Raw genomic sequence first — 22,174 nt, 5'->3', positions numbered from 1 at the left:
TAATATGAACAAGTATACAAAGTACAGGAATCTCCTCTACCATATCCTCGACAGTCATCCATCTTGGTTTGGAGAACTCCAGTGAGGGGAAAACATATGACTTACTGAAATAGACTATTCTAATTTGGGATTACTCTAGTGAGCTCATTCTAACTTTGATTTGCACTGTTAAGGATTTTCATCTAACAAGCTTACGTTTGTCTCTCTGTAATCTTTTTCCTGAGCATGAGAACATATCTGCTGTCCAAAGTGGCAAATATTCAAATACTTGAAATAGTCATAGATTTTTCAGAGAATCATAGTTGTTTTTTTTTCCTCATAGATTTTCAACTGGAAGCTAACTCAGCAACCATCAGTCCAACATGCTTATTTTACAGATGAGGAAACACCATAGCAACATAAAATTACTTATCCCAAATCACACAGATAGTAGGTGACAAAGTCAAGACCTCCCTATCCCATTTCTCCTCAGGGATAAATACTCCTCTCCCTCAAGTTCTTTCAATCAGTCTTTAAAATCCCTAAGTTAAATTTTAAAAAAAATTCCTGATTTAAAAGATCTTTTTGTAAAGGATAGCAATACTTTCATAAATCACTCCAACAGGCGAACTGGCTCAGGTGGTATACCTAGCCTGGTATATATATAATGTTAGGGATGCTAGACTGATATCAAGAGAACCTGGATTCAAATCCTTGCTCTGCTGCTTACTACCTGTGTACCCTTAGGTAAATTACTTCTCTCAGTTTCATCATCTCTAAAATAAGGGAGCCGGGCTCACTGGTTTCTAAGTTTTCTTCTAAGTTTAGATCTATGATCAACGTTGAGCAGCCATCACTTTCAACCAATGGACTTACCTTGGGCAATAACTCTGGATTTAATATATGCTCAACATCTTAGATTAATCAGCCGCACAGAGCAGTGGAAAAAGTCTGGGATTTTGGAGTCGGAGGTCCTAGGTTTGAATCCCAATTCCCACTTAGATTCTAAAGAGTCATGGGAAAGTTAGTTCCCTTCTCTGGACCTCAGTTTCCCTTTCTGTAATGTTCAGGGAGAAACTTTGAGACCCCCTCCATCTTTTTGAGGTATGACCTGGCTCCTCGGTCTACAATCTTGACCTCTGCTCCTCTATTTCCAAATGTGTAACGTGGCGGGGATGGGTTTTGAGGCCCGTCTAGCTCTCTGGGTCCATGATCTTTCCCTCCCGTGCCTCAGTTTCCCCATCTGTAATGTGGCGGGCCTGGCCCTGAGTCAGCACTGCGGGGAAGACCCTCCTTGTGTCTATCCAGGTCTCTCTCCAGTTCTGGGATCGCGCTCACAACTCTGAGCTGATGTCTCGGTTCAGGGCTCTCCCAACCCTACTCAGCGCCTTCGGGGATTTCTGCCTCCCCTAGAGATCTCAGAGCCTGACGTCTCCGCCCACTTATGTCAGGAACAGCCACCAGGGCCCAGATGTCCGCGCATGCGCGATACGCTTCCCCGTGCCGCCGCAGAGCCAGAGGCCCCGCCCCCCGCTCATAGTAGGCGCCGATTCAGTGTTGGAAGATTAGCCACGTCGTCTAGTCAAACTTAAAAAAATAAAACTATAACTTCTACACGCTCTCACCTGGACAAAAAGCAAAGCATACTATTGGTGAATTTTTCCCTTTATTAATTATTATCTTCTTTAGTTTTCCTAATATGACAGGAGGGACGGCGTCGAAAGTGCTGTCGCAAACGCCGAGTTGGGTTAGCGCCATTGCGCAGCCGCATCTGCCCTTTTTCCCCGCCCCCGCTTCAGCCCCGAATCTGACGTGGAAGTCGCTGCCGCAAAGAAGGCATAGCCTGGGTCAGGGCTGGCGCCGTAGCCGTGGCCGGGGCTAGGGTCGGGGAGCCCGAGGAGGCCAATCGGCCGCGGCGGTACTGAAGTCCAAGGAGTCGCTGTAGGACTTGGAGACCACGCACTGAACAGCGAGGAGCCGGCGCAGCCATGGGTAAGGCTTCCGGCTGGGGGCGGGGTCCGAAAAGCGCCCCTATTCTTCGTTCCCCTCCTTGGGTCGCATTTCCCTCCTCGGCCGATGACCTTACTGAGACCTAGTCTAGTTCCCTCTTTACTCCCATGCCTTGGTTTCCCCGTCTGTAAAATGGGGGGAGGGGTACCCCACTCAAGACGCCCAAGCTTCCCAGCTTCAGATCTCTCTGATTTTCTCCTAGATCTCTCCCCCGGAAGGCGTCCCTGCCCCAGTCCCCGCTGAACCTTCTGGAAGCAGTGTCTCTTCTATAGCCAAATTCCAAGAATATATCCCTTATGCGGGGGGCACAGAGAAATGCCTGCTCTGAGCCGAGCGATTATGAGAAGCCTTCTGGGGGAAGCTGAACTTGGCATAGTTTCAGATAAATAAAGTTTATGGTTTTTATTATCAGCTGGGCTTGCCCGCCTCAGATGATTGCACTGGGAGGGTGAAGGGAAAGAAGGAAGTGGAGAAGAGAGTATTGCCTTAATCTCATTGAACATGTGTCCGAAAAAAGGGCATGGAAGCCGGTAGAGAGCCGGCCCTGAATACAAATTTGGCCTGAGACACTTCTGACCTTGTGTCTCTGGGCACTCCCATTGCCTAACTCGTACTGTTTCTCTGCTTTAGAACTGATACTTAGTTTTTCTAAGTTTCTAAGACAGAAGCTAAGGGTTGAAGGAGAAAGAAAGGACATAATCTTTACAAGTCTTACCTTTCATTGTGGGGTCAAGTGTGTATTTGAAGGGGATTCATATCAAAGTCACCTAACATCTCTAGAGACCTTTTTCATGGGTAAAATGAGGGCAGTTGGACTTAAGGACTTCTGAGGTGCTTTTCAGCTGTAAATCTGTGACCCTGTTTGTATCCCTGGTTTCTATTTTAATGGTTTATTTCATCATCTTCTAGGAGTTCAAGTGTCTTCTCAATGCAGATAGCTACCTCTCATAGATTCTTTAGATTTACAAACCTTGGCTCACCTCACAAATCCTATGATTCTGAATTGTAGTTTGCTTTTGGGCAAAGCTCTTTTCCTTGCTCCTTCATACTCATTAGTATCAGCTCCATTCTTCCCTGTCTCTATTCCCTTCTTTGTGTCCTCTGAAACCCTTGGTTCTGTTGTTAAGCAAACTGTCTTTCATATTAGATTTGTCCTTTTCCACTGGAAATTGCTTTGTATCTATTATGTATTATATGTACACATACACACACACAGAAGAGAGAATATGAGAATATTGGCTCCTTGGGGGTGCCAGCTGTTTAATAAATGCTTATGGAGTTGAATTCTCCTTTAGTAGAAATCTTTGGATAAAGGGTTAGATAAATGACCACTTGCTGGGGCATATTGTCACTTTTGGTTTTGGATTCTTGGTTTGGGTACAGATTGCCCTAGATGGTCTTCAATTTAGGGTTCCTATTTTGGGTACCAGTTATATTATATGATAGTTTTTTTTTTCCCTAACTCACAGATTCCATGATTCCCAGTTAACAGTTAACATCAGTCTTTCTACTGAACTCTCCTGAATGTTTTTCAGATTTCTTCCCGTTGAATGCATCCAAAATGGAACTCATTATCTTCCCTCTAAACCTTTCCTTCTCCCACAGTTCAGCATTTCTTTTGAAAGTACCATCATCCTCCCAGTCCCTGAGATCACTAACTTCAGAGTCAGCTTTGACTCCTCTCTCTGTATACATCCATTCGCCAAGGTACTTTCTACCAGAATATTTCTTGCTCCACTTTCTCTCTACTCACAAATATAATGAATATCCATATCACCTCCTCCCACCTGGACTACTATAATAGCCTCCAAATTAGCTTCTTCACATCTGATACCTTTCTTTTTTCATTCTGTCCTCTATACAGTTGTTAAAATCATCTCTTACTTCTGATCATGTTGCTCTGCCTCAAAAATTTTTAGTGGTTCCACATTAGTTATAGGCTAAAAAGACAAGCTCCTTACCTTAACACTTAAAACCCTTAATGATCTAACTCTTGTCTACCTTTCTAACCTTATTTTTTATTTCTCTCTTTCTCCAACTCCACTGTCCAGCTGAATCCAACCCAGTACTCTGCCCCACTTTGTTTCTTGCCTCCATCTTTCACCCAACCAACCCCTACTTGTGGAATGCATGCCTTCCTTTTCTTGATTTCTCAGAGTTCTTGCCTTCAAGGGTCAGGTCAAGTGAATGTTTTCTTCCTCAATTTTTCTCCTACAATCTGTTTTTTTCATCCTCTTCTCCCCTTGAATGTAAGATCCTAGAGGACAGGGACTTTCATGTTTATCATTGTATTTATAGTGCCCTGACCTACTAAGCTCTTAGTCTTGTTGGATTGAATGTTCTGGGCTAGCATAGGAGTTCTTCTCCTGGAATCTGTGAACTTGTTTTTAAAACCTTTTTTGATAACTCAATATAATTGGTTTTCTTTGTAATCTCATGTATTTTGCTTTATGCATTTAAAAAATTATTCTGAGGAGGGGCCTGTAGACTTCCTCAGGCTGTCTAAGTGGCCTATGGCACACACACACACACAAAAATTAAAACCCCTGGTCTAATGGAAAGACAATTGCTCTGAAATCAAAAGAGTCAGATTCAAATTCTGACTCTGTCATTTACTAGTTGGGTGACCTCAGCTTGCTCAAGCATGCTTGTGTGGCCTCAGTTTCATTTGTAAAAAGGATTGGTCTAGCTGGGTCTTTGAGGGCCCATCTGACTAAATCTGTGATTGTTGTCACTACCATGTTCAGAAACCTACACTAGCATTCTATTACCTAGAGAATAAAGAGTAGACTTTTTAGTTTTGGTTTTCACAGTTGGTTTTCAGTCTGGCTCCAACCTCCCTTTAAAAAACTCTGCTATTTCAATCAGACTTCTGTCTACTCTCTCTTTGTGCTTTCCTATGTTTGCTCCTGAAGCCAGAAACATCCTTTTAAAACATCCTCCTATCCAAATCCTATACATTCAAGTCTTATGGGACACTTTAGCCCACAGTAATTTCAGCCTCTTCAAAACTGAAAGATTTGTATCATCTATATCATATATTTTGGTAATGTGTTACTTTGTGGCATCTTCTGTATTACTCATTGTGTAGATGATAGTATTAACATGACTTCGACTTATTACTTGAGGGCAAGAGATTCTTTGTATCTTTTGATTTTTGCACATAATCAATTTTCAGTAAGCATATGATTTAATTTTATTCATCGATTATGACATATCTTATAGGCAGAAGTTGTCACTTTTTTTATTATTTTTGGAAAAAGCATTTTCTTAGAATCAGTCCAACAATCATTTGTTAATAACTTACTATGTTTTGGGCACTGTGCTAAGTTCTGGGACCTCAAAGAAAGGCAAAAACATTGTGAGACTCCCCGGAAGGATTTCTAGAAGTCTGCCAGGAAAAAGAATTTCAAAGGTTGGGCCACAATTTTTGAAAAGCCATTTGAGTAGTGGAGAATGGGAGGTAAGGAAGCTTATGACAAAAAACAGCTCTATAGTACTACAGTATTTACAGTGGGTCAGCAGCATCATTATCTTCAAAAACAGTATACACTTGGCAACAGTTTGACATGATAATCATCCCTTCCAGCTGAACCATCTCATCATTTCTAGAAATGCCCTCACATTCTAATGGGGAAAACAATGTGAGAATAACTTTCTGTACTAATATACTTTCTCTCTCTCTCTCTCTCTCTCTCTCTCTCTCTCTCTCTCTCTCTCTCTCTCTCTTCCTCCCTCCCTCCCTCCCTCCCTCTCCCTCCCTCTCCCTCTCCTCTCTCTCTTTCCCCCCCCCCCCTCTCTCCCCCTCTCTCTCTCTCTCTCTCTCTCTCTCTCTCTCTCTCTCTCTCTTTCTCTCTTTCCTCCTATACATACATAGATGGAAGGTAATCTCAAAGGGAAGTCCAACCTTTGAATTCCTCTTTATTCATAAACTTCTACAAAGAATAGTCTCTGACTTTATCTCTGACAACAGTTATTTCATTGTACTTCCATAATTTGACATCTATTTCTATAATTTTACTGAAATTGCACTAAAGTCACCAGGATGTTCCTGACAGCCCATTCTAAAACCTTTCTTCATCCCTTAACCTGGGACCTTTTACCTTGCCCACACTTCCTCCTTGGAATTTTGCCTTTCCTTGGGTTGTCTGACACTTTTCTCTCCTGGTCTCCCTGCTCCTTCTCGATTTGATCTTGTCCTCTTCTCACCCCTAAGTTAGGGCAGAGCTGGACCCTCCAAACTAACTCCTCATCTCTTGACTTCAATGTTCGTTTTTATGCAGGGGCCTCAAATTTATGTCTTCGAACCTAGTCTCTCCTATGAGCTTCAGTTCCTTATTTCAAACAGCCATCAGTGCATTTCTATCTAAATAAATTAAACTTGCCTTTTCTTTATCCTTCCTACTAATTTCTATTTTCTGCTGTCATGTGCCTTCAAAACCTAGGAATCACTTGTGATCCTTTCTTTTGCCTTAATTCCCTGTGTCTAGTCACTTGTTGAGTCCTAGCATTTTTTCTCTGATTGTTATTTAGTGGGGAGGATTGAAATTTCTATGCAGAAATTCACGGACCAGTGCACTCATCCCCTTCCTGTTCTCTACCTGGTTAAATTCTTTTTATTCATAGACAAGGATTGGTCCATGTTCCCCTAAGAAGTGATCCTTCTGTGAATCACTTGTGCACGAAAACATATTCTAATTTGTATCACATTACAAGCTCCTTGAGGAGTCACTAAGGTGTGCACACTTTATTGACTAATTTTAATTCATTTAACAATCACAGACATATACTTGCTGTGCTTATATAAATTAGATAAGAAAGGTAGACTTTTTCTTTTTTTGATCAGGTACAGAGCATGGAGCCCTGCCAACCATATGTTAATTTAGACCTCAAATGAACATGACATTATCTAGGTTTCATTGTATTTTTGTTTATTTTGTTAAATGTTTTCCATTTATATTTTAATCTGATTGAAGAGTTGACCATCTCTGTTGGAGAAGAATTTCATTTATTGGAAACCCCTAGGCTTCACAGAGCTTCGGTGTCTGAATTTCTCTGAAAGAAATCTAGAGCCTACAGGAAGGGAAGCTGAAATTGGTGCCTGTTCTTGAAATTTCCCAGGCCTCTCTAGCATTCATCTCCCCAGTACAGAGATCTCTTAGCCTTGGTGTTCTTTTCCGAAGCCAAGGTTGATGGTTACAAAGTTATCAAATCTTTGATAGCTGAGCAGGGGATCAGTTGTACTGTATGCTCAGAGTAAACTTAACTGGTGGAGTAAATGTGGTAACAGATAGCAGCTGGTTCGTGAATGAATAGCTTGCCATAAAATATAAGTGGGGTGACAGGTGAAAAACAGTATTTTCCTTTCATGAAATAGAAATGAACAATATAGCTACTATTTTCATTTCTCCCTCCCTCTCTCATTCTCTTCCTCTCCTTACTTCTCTTTCTTCCCCCCCCTCCTTTCTTTCTTGTAGGAATTAATTGAAACTGGGTATAAGAATTTAAGCTCTTGGGACTGCTGGGTGTCTCAGTGGATTGAGAGCCAGACCTAGAGAACAGAAGTCTTGGGTTCAAAGGTGACCTCAGACACTTCCTAATTGTGTGACCCTGAGCAAGTCACTTAAGCCCCAATGCCTAACCCTTACCACACTTCTGCCTTAGAACCAATTACACGTCAGTGATTCTAAGACAAAAGGTAAGGGTTTATTTAAAAAAAAAAAACTCGACAGCAAAACAAAAATATAGTGTTCTAGAAAAAATTAGTTGACCACTTTGAAAAGAAAAATTACAGCAATCTAATAAAATGTTTTCCTTCATAAAATCTAGGCCCCAAAATAATATGAAATCTGTTTTATTATTTTGTAGGTGGCTTTTTCTCAACTATTTTTTCCAGTCTGTTTGGAACTCGGGAGATGAGGATTTTAATCTTGGGATTAGATGGAGCTGGAAAAACAACCATTTTGTACAGATTACAAGTTGGAGAAGTTGTTACTACTATTCCTAGTAAGTAATGATATTTTGAATTTGTTTGACATTATACAGTTTACAAAGTGTTCTTTCCAAACAGTTTTGTTATACTGGATTTACAGATGAGGAAAATGAGATCAAGTCCTTTAAGTGAGTTGCCTGTTGCATGAGTGGTTTACATGGAAAAACTCAAACTCAAACTCAGGTCTCTTAACTCCTGGTTCATTGTTCTTTCCATAAGGCCATGTCTCTTCTCAAGTGCTAATATAATTTGGTATCCATAAGACTTTTATACAGTTCACCAATATCTGTGCAGTAGAAATTCCTCTTTGGAAAGTGAAAGATTGAGTATAATAATGAAGGAATAAAGTGATAATGCCTGTCAGCAGAATTTTAGTGCAAATGTAATAGTCTAGATTTTTTTTCCAACTTTATTAGTGAACAATTAATTCTTTATAAAAATTTGTAATTTTTATTAGGATTCTCTTCTCATCATGGTGTAACTTTAAAATGGCTTTATTTTTTTATGAAGCATTTTCCTTAAAGCAATTAGAATGATGTAAATAGTAGCATCCCCAGTAGTACCCTTGAGCCTGGGAAAGAGTAGGTCCCAACAGTCAATAGGTGGGGTCCAGGACTTGTCCACTTGATTTCAAGTCTTTTTTTTTTCCTTACAAATCAAAAAGTTTATTTTTATGCAAAGGTGATTTAAAGAGACTATATAAACATGGAACTTCTCCTCACCTTTGTACAAGGTTTTTAGTCCTTGTTAGGGCCTACAGGAATCGTGGGCATACTGGGCACCTCCATTGTGAGAAACCAGTGGACAGAAAAGCTACTAGGGTAAAATTGGTTTATTCTCTTACGTACTGAAATGGGGCAGAAGGGAGGGAGCAATCTGTGAGTTTGCAGGCCCTCCTGCTTCAGGGGGCCGGGCCCCATTCTGTCCTATTAGTAGGGGCTAAGAGCCTGGGCAGAGTGGAGTTGAAGAAAACTGCCTGTGATACAACACTCATTTCTGTTTTTATTTCCCAAGAAGGAATCCCTGCAAGGTCCCTTCCCAGGCACCCATGGAAGGGACAAAAATGACACACTATGAGGGTTGGAGGCTATCTAAGATACAGGGAATACATAGGCCTAATGGGTACTACAAAGAAAACAAGGTCATCTTCCATAACAGATCTAGGTTCTGTTTCTGCCAGTACTGATAAGTCCACCTCCACCCCAGAATGGGTAGTACTGGCCAAAGCCTCAGTCCCTTCCTGTTCTCTTAGGGAGGGAAGACAATTGCCTAAGGTCTTCTGGGGTCACAGGTGACAGGAGAGCAGCAAGATGTGATGGTTCACTCAGAGCAGGGAGGGGAAAAGGAAGAGGCTGCTTCGGACAGCCATGGGCTGGTGTGTACATTCAAGTGTGAGGTGAACCCTTTGGTGCTGGGGTCACAGACTTCCCCAGAGAAGCAAGGCTACCCAGGCCCTGGGCCACAGCTTTCCCAGCCAAGTGCAGAGGCCTCTGTCTTACTGGGCATGCTCAGCTAGCTATCCAGCTATACCAGGAGCAGGGGCTTTCTTGCTCCCCCCACCCTCACCCACTCCACCCCGTGATCTTCGGAGTCCATCAGTAGGGGCAACTGGCTTATGCTTGGGCCAGGCCGGCCTGGCCTCTGGAGTCTGTGGATTGACACTGGTTATTTTTGTAAAAAAAAATAAAATAAAAAAAAGTAGCATGTCACACACTGATCCTGTCCAAGGACCCAGAGATGCAGGAGGGACCCCACCTGCCACCCCCTGAAACCCTGCCCTCCCCCTCCTCATCCAAAGAGGGTGCTGCCTGGGGAGACACTGTAAGGCTAGGAAGGCAGCTTTACTAGTCCCTGCGGCTGGTCACATGGTTGATCTCTGACTAAAGGGAAAAAGGCAAAGGTGATGAGACTTCTGGGGCTATGCCTCCCCCCAACCCTCAACACTCAGCACAGCCCCCCACAGGCGACTGATCTGTGCCCTAGAGTCTGGCTCCCCACACATAGCTGTTATGGAAGATGCCAAACCAAGGGTGGAGGGGATAGGAGGGAGCAAGGGCTCCCACTACATGATCTCTTGTAAAATTTGTAAAATACAGTGACACTCGCTCACCTGCTCACTCAGGGCCTCAGCTGGGGCCAAGACGCAGAGGTGTCAACATTTCATAAAAAAAGTGTACAAGTCCCCATGTCAAAGAAGGAGCTGACTGGGTGTTTGTTTCTATGGTACAAGGGTAAAAACTGCCCTATTAGGGCAGGGGTTAGGGAGAGGGCACAGTCCACCAAGGTGGGAGGAAGGGGAAATCTTCATTTGATTTCCTGGTGTGGTCAGTTCAGATCAGAGGTGGACTTTTAGCTCCCATAATGCATTGTGTTGGTGGTGATAGACATAGGGGAGGCCATGGAGATGGCGGGGGCCCCCCATAGTAAACTGGCTGTTGACTGGGTAGTGAGTGCTGGAGCCACCTCCACTCTGGCCACTGGAGGATCCTAAAGGGATAAGGTTGTTGTGGCTGACGCTGGTCCCGCTAGCAATAACACTGCTCAGGTCGTAGGCCATTGGCATCCCAGCCACAGCCATCCCACTGCTCAGATTGTAGGCACTGCCTGTGTTCCACATGTTTTCAGAGGGAGACGTATAGTGGGAGCCAGGAGGAGGAGATGGCGTCGTACCTGTATATCTAAAGAAAGGGTTTTTCAGGTCCAGGAGGTTACTGGATTTAGAACCCGTCTGATCCACCTGGGCAACAATACTGATGTCATAGCTTTGTCTCTTATTTGCAATGAGCAGACATGTCCCTGAGAGCGTGTCCCCAGCCTTTGCAAAAAGTGGAGACTGAAACAAACACCGAACTTGGTACCAGTGAGTCCGAGGCTCTGTGGGTGCTGTGGATAGCCACACTGTCATTATTGAACCAATGAAGGCTACATCAAACCAGAAAGCCAAACCATGGACAAGTCCTGAGTGCAGCATGTGGAACTTGAATGGGATTTCTATCCTGTGCAAATCACCTTCTTTGGCTTCTAAAAATTCACCGTATATTTTACTGACTTAGCCATTAAAATCCTGATATCAAAGGTGTCCACGACAGGCTGTCTGAAATACTCGTCTACTGCTGCTCTTCTAAGTGTTGACTCAACTCCATGAAAAGATGACTGATACCAAAAATTGGCCTTGGTAAACTGTTCCGTGTAGAGCTGCTCATCTGTAAATGGTGCGAGATGTACATCCCCAATAGTTGGAAACATATTCCCACTAGGCTTAAGTACTTCTTGGCATGGAGGTAGCTCTCCAACATACATTCATTGAAAAGCATGTAGCCCATTGGCTCTGAAATAATTATGTCCACCTGCTCGGGAAGTGAGATTTCCTCCACCTTTCCAGGAATGACCACAATTCGGTCTGTGAGGTTGTTACTCTTTACTAAAACCTCAGCATGCTGAGCCATGATGCTTGCTTCCACTGCATAGACTTTTCTTGCTCCTGCCTGAGCAGCAAAAAAAGACAGGATCCCCAAGCCACAACTCACATCTAAGACAATCTTGTCTTTAAAATCACTATGGTTCTGCAGGATTGCCCTTTGATACGTGCCTGTTCGTACATAATCTTGCATCATATTCTGTTGCTGTGACAGGTAGCCATAGAACTGGAAGTACTGCACAGCAGAGGATTCTTCTGTCTGCTCACTGAAGACAGAGTGCTCTAAGTTGTGACCTCGACAGGTTTTCAGAATATTGTATAATGAACAGAAATCATTAGGTGTGGCAAATTGTATAAGGACGCTGTTACATCCCGGGATGATGATGAAGGACTGCTTTCCAACTCGGCTGCATTCTGGACATGGAGCACTTAAACACACAAACATCTTCATGGCTGTAGAGGGCGATGCAGGCGGTGTCCTGCCCAGTGGGGACCTCGAGGCGCAGTGCCTGCTGCTCTGTGTGTCTCTGGATCTCGCCATTCGCGTCTCCGATGGTGAGGAGCCGAGCGCTGGGGAACACCGACACGGCCACGCTGGGCTCCGCAGAAGCCGCGCCACCCGCCGGCCCCGAGCCCCCAGCTGCCACCACCACCACCATCTTAGATCCGGCTCCAGGTCCCGCCTCCGCTGCTGCCACTGCCCTTGATTTCAAGTCTTAAGTGCTAGTATTTATAGATTGTGGAAAGGTTTGTAAAAGACTTTATGTGCACCATCTAATTTGATCTGCATGACATCCCTGGGAAATAGATGCTATAATAATCTCCTTTTACAGTTGAAGAAATTGAGGTTGGTAAGAGGTTAAATGACTTGCTCAAGGTTACACAGGTAATTATTTGAGGTAGGATTCAAACTCATGTCTTCTTGAGTGTAGCCTCTTATCACCCAGCCTATGAGTGCCTCAGGCACCTCAACCTCTCTAAGACTGTCTATTTCAGAGCAAATGCTGAAGGGGTTTCCTCATTAAGAGGTCCCTTTACTAATTAATTTCTTTATTGCCTCACCCTGCTTACTCCCCCCCATCTCCCACCCACCCCCTCCAAAAAGAAGGGAGACTGAGACAGTGTGAGATATATAAGAGAATGAGAAATAATAAGACTTCAACTCCACTGAGACATCTGTTGGGAGTAGTGTTCTCATGTGGTCCCATTCAGATCAGTATATATATAAAAATGAATGTTTAAATGAAGTTTGTTGAGTTGATTCAGGGGTACAAACCTTTCCAGTTAATTGTAATTTTTATTTAATTCAGTTTATTGGAAAAGTTTTAAATTATGTACACAAAATTCACTGTGAGATTGATCAGAATTTTAGCCCTTCAAGGTTTTGAATCCCTGGAAATTCAAAAATCTAGAAATTATATTGATGTTTAAATCAGTGTCGCTTGTTTGACCTCTTTTAACATATTGCTTTACTTTTTTTACTCTCTAAACACCCTCTTCCCTAATTTCTCTACAGTGGTATGGTCATTATAATTGCCTTCCTTCACCATGAGTTTCAGGCCCTGATCTTTAACATTCCATATAAATACAGTGAAAACAACTTTCCAGAAATACTGATTTACATCTTTAACTTGTTTTTTGCATGAAGAAATATTTTTTTTTATCCATGGAGAGGATATGATGACTCCACCTGGGTAATAATTTATCTTAGAATATCCCCCAGTGGGAAAGCTCCATGGCCTTCATTTAACTTTTTCTGTAGTTTATTATTTCTAACATAGGCTGACAGTACATTCTAGAACAGAAATTAATTGGGCCATTTGAGACCACTCTAATTTGTTGATCTGTGCCTATACACAGACATATGTATGTATGTATAATTGTTTTTAAGCTGGTAAATTATTGGTGGCAATCCTTGCTATTCTTTCAACCTTTTGTTTTATTTCCATCCAGTTTGGGAATAGTGGGCACTTGTGCAGTCAGTTTAGTACCTGAGCCATAGCTGAATAGAGTGACCCCTCCTAGCTCTGGTTTTGTGACTTGTGAGTTAATATGAGGGCACTAACTTTGCCTTAAAAGGTATAGATCTCAGGTGAGTAGGAAAGCCACATCTACTTACACATATAGATGTGCACCTTTCCCAATTAAATTTAGAACTTCTTACCTAAGTCCTATTTAATACCATTAGAGCCTTATTATTATTAAATCCTTATAGTAATAATATAGTCCTTTATTATTTGCTTTAGTGAACTACAAATACAATTACCATAACACTTTAAATGCCAGGCTGGTTTGAGGTGGTGTGAAGAAGAAGCAAGTTAACATTGTTAGGACAACCTCTGGGTTATTTCTCTACTGATGATCTTGTTTGAGTTCATTGGAATTGTCATGAGCAGAATAATGCTACAATATGTTGTTTCCTGGCAACAATTACCATTCATTTACCAAAGCTGTGTTAAGTTGGGTCCTTGGAATGTGTTGGTTTAAAATTACTGGTTTGCAGTATCAAAAATGAAAAAGGTGAGTGAATGGATATATCACCAGTGAAGATGAAATTAAAACAATGATAAGGGTCTGTTTTGCCCAATTATATATGCCAATACTACTGACAATTTCAGTGAAATGGATGAATATTTACAAAAATATAAACTTCCCAGATTACTAGAGTAGGAAATAGAATACTTAAATAACCAGTCTTAGAAAAAGAAATGGAATAAATCATAAATGAGGTCCCTGAAAAACAATCTCCAGGACCAGATGGATTTATAAGTGAATTCTACTGAACATTTAAAGAACAATGAATTCTAATACTATATAAACTATCTGAAAACCTAATTCCTTCTCTGACAAAAATAGAGTTTTGATCCCTAAACCAGGGAGATCAAAAACAGAAAAGTATAGACCAATTTCTTTAATAAACTACAAGCAAGGATAATATAGCAGTATATCCTACCTGGTCTGGCCATTACCTGGTAGGATATATACCAGGAACATAGGACTGATTCACTATTAGGAAAACTAAGTATAATTGGCCATATCAATAACAAAACAAAAAAAATCATGATTAAATAAATGCAGAAAAAAACAATAAAATATAACACCCATTCCTATTAAAAATATTAGAAAGCACAGGAGGACATGGAGCCTTATAATGATAAATAACTTCTATCCAAAACCAAGGGCAAGCATTATCTGTAACAAGGATAAATTAGAAACGTACCAGTAAGTTCAAGAGTGAAGCAAGGAGTCTATTATCACCATTATTTTCAATATTATATCAGAAATGCTAGCTTTAGCAACAAAACAAAAAACATTCAAGGAATAAGAATAGGCAATGAGGAAACAAAATGATCGCTTTGTGGATGATATTATGGTATATTTGGAGAATCTGGAAGAACTAAAAACTATTTGAAACAATAACCTTAGCAAATTTGTAGCATACAAATAAACCCATATAAATTATCAGTATTTCTATATATTACACCCCCCAAAAAAACAAACAAACAAAAACAACAGTAAGGAGAGAGGGAAATTCCACTTGAAATAACTGTACACAATATAAAATACTTGGAAATCTACCTGCCAAGATAAACCTAGAGACTATACATAATTACTAATCATTTTTCACACAAATAAAGACAGATCCAAATAACTAGAGAAATATTAATTGGTCATAGGTAGACCAAGCCAATAGAATTCAAATGACAATTCTACCTAAATTAATTTACCATTTCAGTGCCATACCAATCAAAACTACCAAAGGATTACCTTATAGGATTTAGAAAAATAATAATTTATCTGAAAGAACAAAAGGTAAAAAATATCAAGCAAGTGAATGGAAAAAAAATGTGAAGGAAGTTAGCCTTCCAATAACGGATTTCAAACTGTATTACAAAGAAGAAATCATCAAAACAATTTGGACCTGGCTAAGAAATAGAATGCTGGATCAATGTAGTAGATTAGGTACACAAAACACAGTAATAAATGACTAATGATCTAGTATCTGATAAACCAAAAGATACAAGCTTTTGGGACATGATCTCACTATTTTACAAAAACTGCTGTGAAAACTGGAAAGCTTGGCAGAAACTAGACATAGATCAACAGCTCACATAGTTTTCCAAGATGAACTCAAATGGATAAATGATTTAGACATAAAGCATGATAATCCTAAATTAGGAGAGCCTGGAAAAATTTACCTGCCAGATCTATAGATAAGGGAAGAGTTTATGATCAAATTAGGGGCAGGGAAGAGGGAGAAGGAAAGGATCCCAGGAGGTAAAATGGATAATTTTGATTACATAAAATGTTAAGGGTTTTGCACAAACATGCATCCAAAAGTAGAAGGAAAGCAGGAAACTAGAGGGAAAATTTATAGGAAATATCTCTGATAAAGGCCTCATTTCTCAAATACATAATAAACCAAATCAAATTTATAAAAATAAGAGCCATTCCTCAGTTGATAAATGGTCAAAGGATATAAAGAGGCAGTTTTCGGAAGAAGGAATCAAAACTCTATAGTCATGTGAAAAGATGCTCTAAATCACTTCTGATTAGAGAAAGGCAAAATTACTCTGAAGTTCCACCTCACTCCCATCAGATTGGCCAGTATGACTGAAAGGACAGCTGCTGGAGGGTATATAGAAAAATAGGGACACTTAATACCCTGTTAGTGGAGTTTCTAAATTTTCCAACCATTCTGGAGAACAATTTGGAACTATACCCAAAGGGCTATAAAACTGCAGAAATAGCACTACTTTGTGTATCCCAAAGAGATCAAAGCAAAAGGAAAAGAACCTATATGTTTGAAAATACAGCAGGTCTTTTTGTGATAGTGAAAAAATAGGAATCGAGGAGATGTCCATTAAGTGGGGGAATGACTGAACAAGTTGTAATGTATGATTGTGATAGAATACATTGTATTATAAGAAATGATGAGGGGGGTGGTTTCAGAAAAACTTAGGAAGACTTTTATGAAGTGATATAAAGTGAATGTACACAGTAACAGTAATATTGTAAAGATGATCAAAGATATAGCTACCCTGATCTAGATCAATTCCAACAGCTCCATGAGGACAAAATCCAGAGAAAGAACTGATAAGATTCTTGAGTGCAGATTAAAGCATACTTTTTCAGCTTCCTTTTATTTTTCTTTTCAACCTGGCTAATATAGAAATGTGTTCTGCATGAGTTCACATGTATAATTGTTATTTTTCTTGCCTTCTCAGAGTGGGAGAGGGGCTGGAAGAAGGAAGAGAATTTGGAACTCAATTTTTTTAAATGAATGTTAAAAAAGAAAGTAAATTTTAAAAAAAATTGCTGGTTTGTTTTCTCTTTCAGCCATTGGTTTCAATGTTGAGACGGTGACCTACAAAAACCTTAAATTTCAAGTCTGGGATTTAGGAGGACAGACAAGCATCAGGTAACAAATAGCTCTCTCTTAATTTTTGACCTTATAGAACTTAAAAGTTTTGCAAACCATAAAGCTTCATATGAAGGTCATATATTTTGAACCAGAAGGAGCCTGTTGTGCAAAAGGCCAAATTCCACAAGTCACATAGGTAGAAAATTTCAGGGCTGAGGTAGTAACCAGCATCCTCTGACATCAACTTTAGTGTTATTTTCACTATCCCAACTCCTTCCTAAACATCTTTGAGCTATTTAAATGACAGAAGCCCAAATGTGTTTTAAATTAAAACCATATAAAGATTTTAAATAGCCAATCCTCCTAGAGCATCCATTGACTTCTTTTCTTCCCTTCCCCAAGGCCCTCAGTCCCCTTACCTTTTTTCTCAGGAAACCAAATTGATTAGATATCAAATAGATTAGATAAATGAAGTTTCATATGTACTATCTTTAAATATGAATTTTTCCTTTATGTTCTCATCACATCATTACTCTTTAGAGACAATGTCATTCATTCCTTCAACTAAAATATTGTTGTCTACACATATGAGTAATTCTTGAAGATTTAAGAATATTTCATGTTGCTTATAATATTTAAAATATATGAGATATGTTGTCACTTTGGTCTGATGTGCGAAAATGTAGATTTAGAGGCTGCATGGTATCAGCTCAGTATTTTTCTGGCATTGACACAAAGAGGTATTTGTTGGTGTTATATTATCTTAAAACATCAAAAACTATTTATTGTCCACTTCTCCCAACCCCCATCCCTGAAACAACTTATTTGATTTTCCTCAATTCCTTATAGGGAAGATAGTCATAAAATTCTTTAAATCTTGAGCCTCTTAATATTTTTAGTCTATACTACCTCTTGGGATGATAAGATCCTAAATTAAGTAATCTCTCATAGTGTGTTTTCTTTGTCCTGAATTAAAACTAAATCTGTCTCCTCTATCAGATTATAGGCTAAGAAATCCTACTTGAGTTTTAGATAATGGATTTTTAAGTTGCTTCCTACTGGTGTTCTCTAGTGATGGTATTCTTGAAGTCCATATTAAACTTATCTGCTTATAATCTTCATTGTGTCGTAGTCTTTGACCATAAAAGAATTCTTTTTTTGAAAATTTCTCCACATGGAGACTCTCCTGAGCATTGACTGAGCCTGTGTTTTTGCATTTTCTATAGGCCATACTGGAGATGTTATTATTCTAACACAGATGCAGTCATTTATGTGGTAGACAGCTGTGATCGAGACCGCATTGGAGTTTCCAAGTCAGAGTTAGTTGCCATGTTGGAGGTAAGAAAATCTCTATCTGTCTGGGAGAAATTGTTTCTTTGGGGAGGTAGGATAGGATTCTCTTCTTTTTGTTTTGTTTTAGAAATATGAAAAACAAAGTTATTTCTCTATAAATGTAGATTCATATTCAACCTAGAATGTTTGAAGAGGAAAGAATTTGAGAGATCATTAGTTCTTCCTTCTTATTCCACAGTTGATTCAGTGGATTTCCTTAGACATGAAGCAGCTCAATGGCCAGGGTCATAATTAGTAGGTGTCAGAGCTGGGATTGAAGTAGAAGGCAAAAGTGCCCTTTCCTAGATTATCTTTCTTACTACTGATGGCATAACCAACAGTAGAACCCAGCTCTCCTCAGGACCAGGCAAGAGTTGCTACTCATTGCACTATCCTGTGTGGCCTTAGACTTTTCCTGTAGTCTGATATCTCCATTGAGGTGTTTCTAAAAAGAAAGGTAAATGTCCAAAAAGTATGCACTACCAGGTTTTAGACTCAATTCATTTAAGTACTATGTAACCAACATAATTTTTTAAGTTCATCAGTTAAACTTTTAAATTTAGTACAGCTAAAAATGAGATTGTTTCTAGAATGCAGGATCAGTCACTGTGGGGTACATAAGGTGTAGGGTCTGGACCATTCTGTAAGCAGAAACAAGTTTCCAAAGAAAATGATGTTTCTAAGAATGGTGTTGGCTTATCTAGTGTTGTCTGACCATCACTGGCTGCTCCCCAGGTAGAGGTTACAAATTTTTATGGCTTATGTCACTTTGAATTTTTACTTTTGTTTCTTAATTTTTTTTTGATTAACAAGTCTTTTTTCTCCCACCACTAAAAAGGAAAAAACAAACCCTTTCACTTAATTTTTTTCATGAAGTAACATCCTATTTAGAAGAACTTTTTAAAAAGAAAATTCTATTCAAAACCACCAGGAACTATTCAGATGTACCCTTTGAATTAGGGATTTCTGAGATTAAATACTGCTTTTAAGGAGTAGTCCATCAAATTGCCAAATCTCTTTATTATACAAAAACTTTTGTAGGAAAGATGTTTCTAGTAATGGAGAAACTAGTATATGAGATGTTCCAACCTCAAATTTTCCTTTAATTGCAGTAAAAAACCAGGATTTATGAAGATGTAAATGGGCAAGATTTATCAGTCAGCACTGCACTTATGAGACAAATGCAAACTGTTGTATTCTTGTCTGTAGGAAGAAGAGCTAAGGAAAGCAATTTTAGTGGTGTTTGCAAATAAACAGGACATGGAACAGGCCATGACACCCACAGAGATGGCAAATTCACTTGGGCTTCCTGCCCTGAAGGACCGAAAATGGCAGATTTTCAAAACCTCAGCAACCAAAGGCACTGGCCTTGATGAGGCAATGGAATGGCAAGTATCATTTTGTAAGAGCTTTAGTATTGTGCCTGAAGACAGCAATAGGGTGATGTCACTGGTGAGGCATTCTTTCTGAGGTGTACTTTCTCTCTCGCCTGGCCCTACCCTCTGATTAGAAGTATTCATCCTAAGAAATGTGGCCTTTGGTCATGGAGTGGTGCCAAGCTGATTGGCCCACATTTCTCCCCCTACCCTAAACTGTAAGACTTCCTGACTAGTAATAAAATTGTGGGATTTTAGAGCTGGAAATAGGGAGCCAGTCCACCTTTCTCCTTTTATATGATTTTTACGTTCCCTGACTACTGTGTCTGGGTTCCTCTGTGTTAGGGTACCACAAATTTTTTGGCCACAATTATACTGAAGGCTTATAGAAACACATGGGCCCCTCTAGTTGGGATGGGAATCTCCTGGCAAGTTGGGGTGTCTCCTGCTGGACTTTGACCACTCATTCTGAATTATTTCAACATGGTCTATGTCCCTTGGCTCTGCAACTCGGGACATAATGCATTTAAGCCCCATGCTTTTAGATATAGTACCCTTGCTGGGAATGGTGAAAAATGAGGTGTGTGCGTGCATTAGACTGTTCATCTGTTGGGCTCTTTTATGCGCTGCTGTACACTTGCTGTGGCCTTGGCTGGCTGTCCTGGGTCCCTCCCACCAGCACAGAGGCACACAGCTATTCAGCCTCCTGTCTGCTTGGGGGTCAGTTCCAGGTTGGGATAGGAGGAGAGGCAGGAGGATGTAGTACTGAACTTGCTGTGAGATTTCCAATTTGCCTTCAAAAAGAATTGGGTCGCTGGAATGTGTTTAGCACATTGGAAGCCGATTCCCTAAACTGTGTGCTCTCTTTCCTTACAGGTTAGTAGAAACATTAAAGAGCAGGCAGTAGCTTCACATGATGAACATAACGTCAGACATCCCTTCTAAGCAGTCAGAGGAGCCGCACACTACCAAAGGTTAATACAATTTCTGGCATATATTGGACTGACAACGACCCGTAATAGCAAAAATAAAGTTTTTGTTCAAGGGATGTCTTATCATGATTGAACCAACTGAATGTCTATTCTGTATTATATAATCCTTTCTTGCTTTCCCCTTTTGTTGAGGTAGAATTTGTTCATTTGTATGGATTCTAGGCAAGCATAGTCCTTTTGAAGAATGCATCCTTGTTGGAATTAAACTTTAATTTTGGAGTTGGTGGCTATAGCTTGTTATTTGTAAACACTAATAAATATTGTAACTGTCATAGTGAATGGATTCTTTTATACTGCCGCCCTCCTCAGGCATGCTGGGCCATTTCTGAGATGTTGGTGATGCTGAGGAGCGAGTGCTTGAATGGCCATCACAGGGTCTAAATTCACACAAAAGTGGCAGGACCAAGATTTGAATCTAGATGTCTTCTGACTCCAGACCTGGCCCTTTCTACGCCACCATATTGTTGAGATATTTCTTTCTTGTCCATTTTCCAGGTGTGACATGAAACTTCAGAGTTGTTTTGATTTGTATTTTCCTTATTAGAGTTGGAAGGTTCATCTGGTTAATAGGCCACAGTTCCTCAGAGAACCATTGGTATCTGAAAGCTATATTATAGTAAGAATCAAGAAGGCTACAAGCTTCCAGCAGTGCTATGGTGCCTTCATTATGGTAGGTAGATGGGCAGAGAAAGAAACACTCGAGGAATCTTAAATTTGTAAGTTGCCTTGTTGACTTCTGTGATGAGACCAAATGACTTCTTAAATTAAGTTCAATACTTCTTTAAGCAAGTACTAAAGCAGTATCCACATCAGAAAAAGAAAGGTCATTTACCTAGAAAATAGAAACTGGGCCTAGTTGTGGGAACAGACAATGTTTTGTTGCTGTTTTTCAGTCGTGTCTGACAATGATTGTATTTGGCATTTTCTTGGCAAAGATATTGGGATGCTTTGCAATTTCCTTCTTTAGCTCTGTTTTACAGGAGTAAACAGGCAAACAGGGTTAAGTGGCTTGCCTGGGGTCACACAGCTAATAAGTATCTGAGGACAGATTTAAACTCAGGAAAACTAGTCTTCCTGAAGTACTCTCCCCACTGCACCACCTCGCTGCCCTGATACTTTAGGCATTGTTAATTAAGGACCTGGAGAAGGCCTAGCTGCTGCTTCTTTTTCTCCTTTCTTTCTGACTGGGAAAGATCACTTCTGGATTGGTTTAAAGCAAAAACCAAATTGCCCTCCATAAGATTGCAGTAAATTTGGGTCCAATTCAAACCAGTCTGAGGTTCCTGTTGAACCACAATGCAAGAAAGCAATATTAATTGCTTAAGGCTCTGTATCATATACTAATTATGTCCCCAAGAATTGGAAAAAAAGATTTATATAGCCAAGCAGTAGAAATGCCCATAATTCAACAGGATATCTCAATCTTTAATCCCAACTCTGGCTGTATGATTTTAGACAAGTTAGGTCGTTTTCGAGTCTGCTTCCTCATCTATAAATAAGGGCTGTTGGACTCTTAAATCATTAAACCTTAAATTGTACTATGCCAGTAAGTTGTTTGGGGATAAAGAATTGGAAAAATTGGATCTAAAGATTATTATTAATAAAATGTTAGATATGAACAGTTAAAAGAATTACATACTATATATGAATGTTCCAACTCCCTAATAATAAGAAAAATTTAACTAAAACAACCCTGAGGTTTCACCTTAC

General features: G+C 40.1%; 2 protein-coding genes across 2 annotated transcripts; one reads left to right on the top strand and one right to left on the bottom strand.

The window, feature by feature from the left end:
- The first annotated feature begins 1,740 nt into the window (after nucleotides 1–1,740).
- ARL1 (ADP ribosylation factor like GTPase 1) lies at nucleotides 1,741–20,736 on the top strand. The gene is made up of 6 exons (XM_007503307.3): nucleotides 1,741–1,971; nucleotides 7,858–7,995; nucleotides 16,740–16,821; nucleotides 17,991–18,102; nucleotides 19,306–19,484; nucleotides 20,349–20,736. Exons 1-6 carry the CDS (start codon nucleotides 1,968–1,970, stop codon nucleotides 20,377–20,379), a joined length of 546 nt encoding a protein of 181 aa, XP_007503369.1. The 5' UTR covers nucleotides 1,741–1,967; the 3' UTR covers nucleotides 20,380–20,736.
- LOC100020768 (histone-arginine methyltransferase CARM1-like) lies at nucleotides 10,170–11,959 on the bottom strand. The gene is given in 4 exon segments (XM_056798759.1): nucleotides 10,170–10,393; nucleotides 10,395–11,005; nucleotides 11,008–11,244; nucleotides 11,247–11,959. Coding segments are annotated over 4 exon segments (1,605 nt in total). The 5' UTR covers nucleotides 11,941–11,959; the 3' UTR covers nucleotides 10,170–10,330.
- Nucleotides 20,737–22,174: the final 1,438 nt, after the last annotated feature.

This window comes from Monodelphis domestica, chromosome 5, assembly GCF_027887165.1.
Source record: "Monodelphis domestica isolate mMonDom1 chromosome 5, mMonDom1.pri, whole genome shotgun sequence".
Lineage (NCBI taxonomy): Eukaryota > Metazoa > Chordata > Mammalia > Didelphimorphia > Didelphidae > Monodelphis > Monodelphis domestica.
The sequence above is the reverse complement of the archived record's forward strand: the minus strand, read 5'-3'. Positions and strand labels throughout refer to the sequence as shown.

Coding starts and splice junctions, on each gene's coding strand:
- ARL1 (XM_007503307.3), top strand. Junction 16,822..17,990: donor GGAGGACAGACAAGCATCAG/GTAACAAATAGC, acceptor CATTTTCTATAG/GCCATACTGGAGATGTTATT. Junction 19,485..20,348: donor CTTGATGAGGCAATGGAATG/GCAAGTATCATT, acceptor CTTTCCTTACAG/GTTAGTAGAAACATTAAAGA.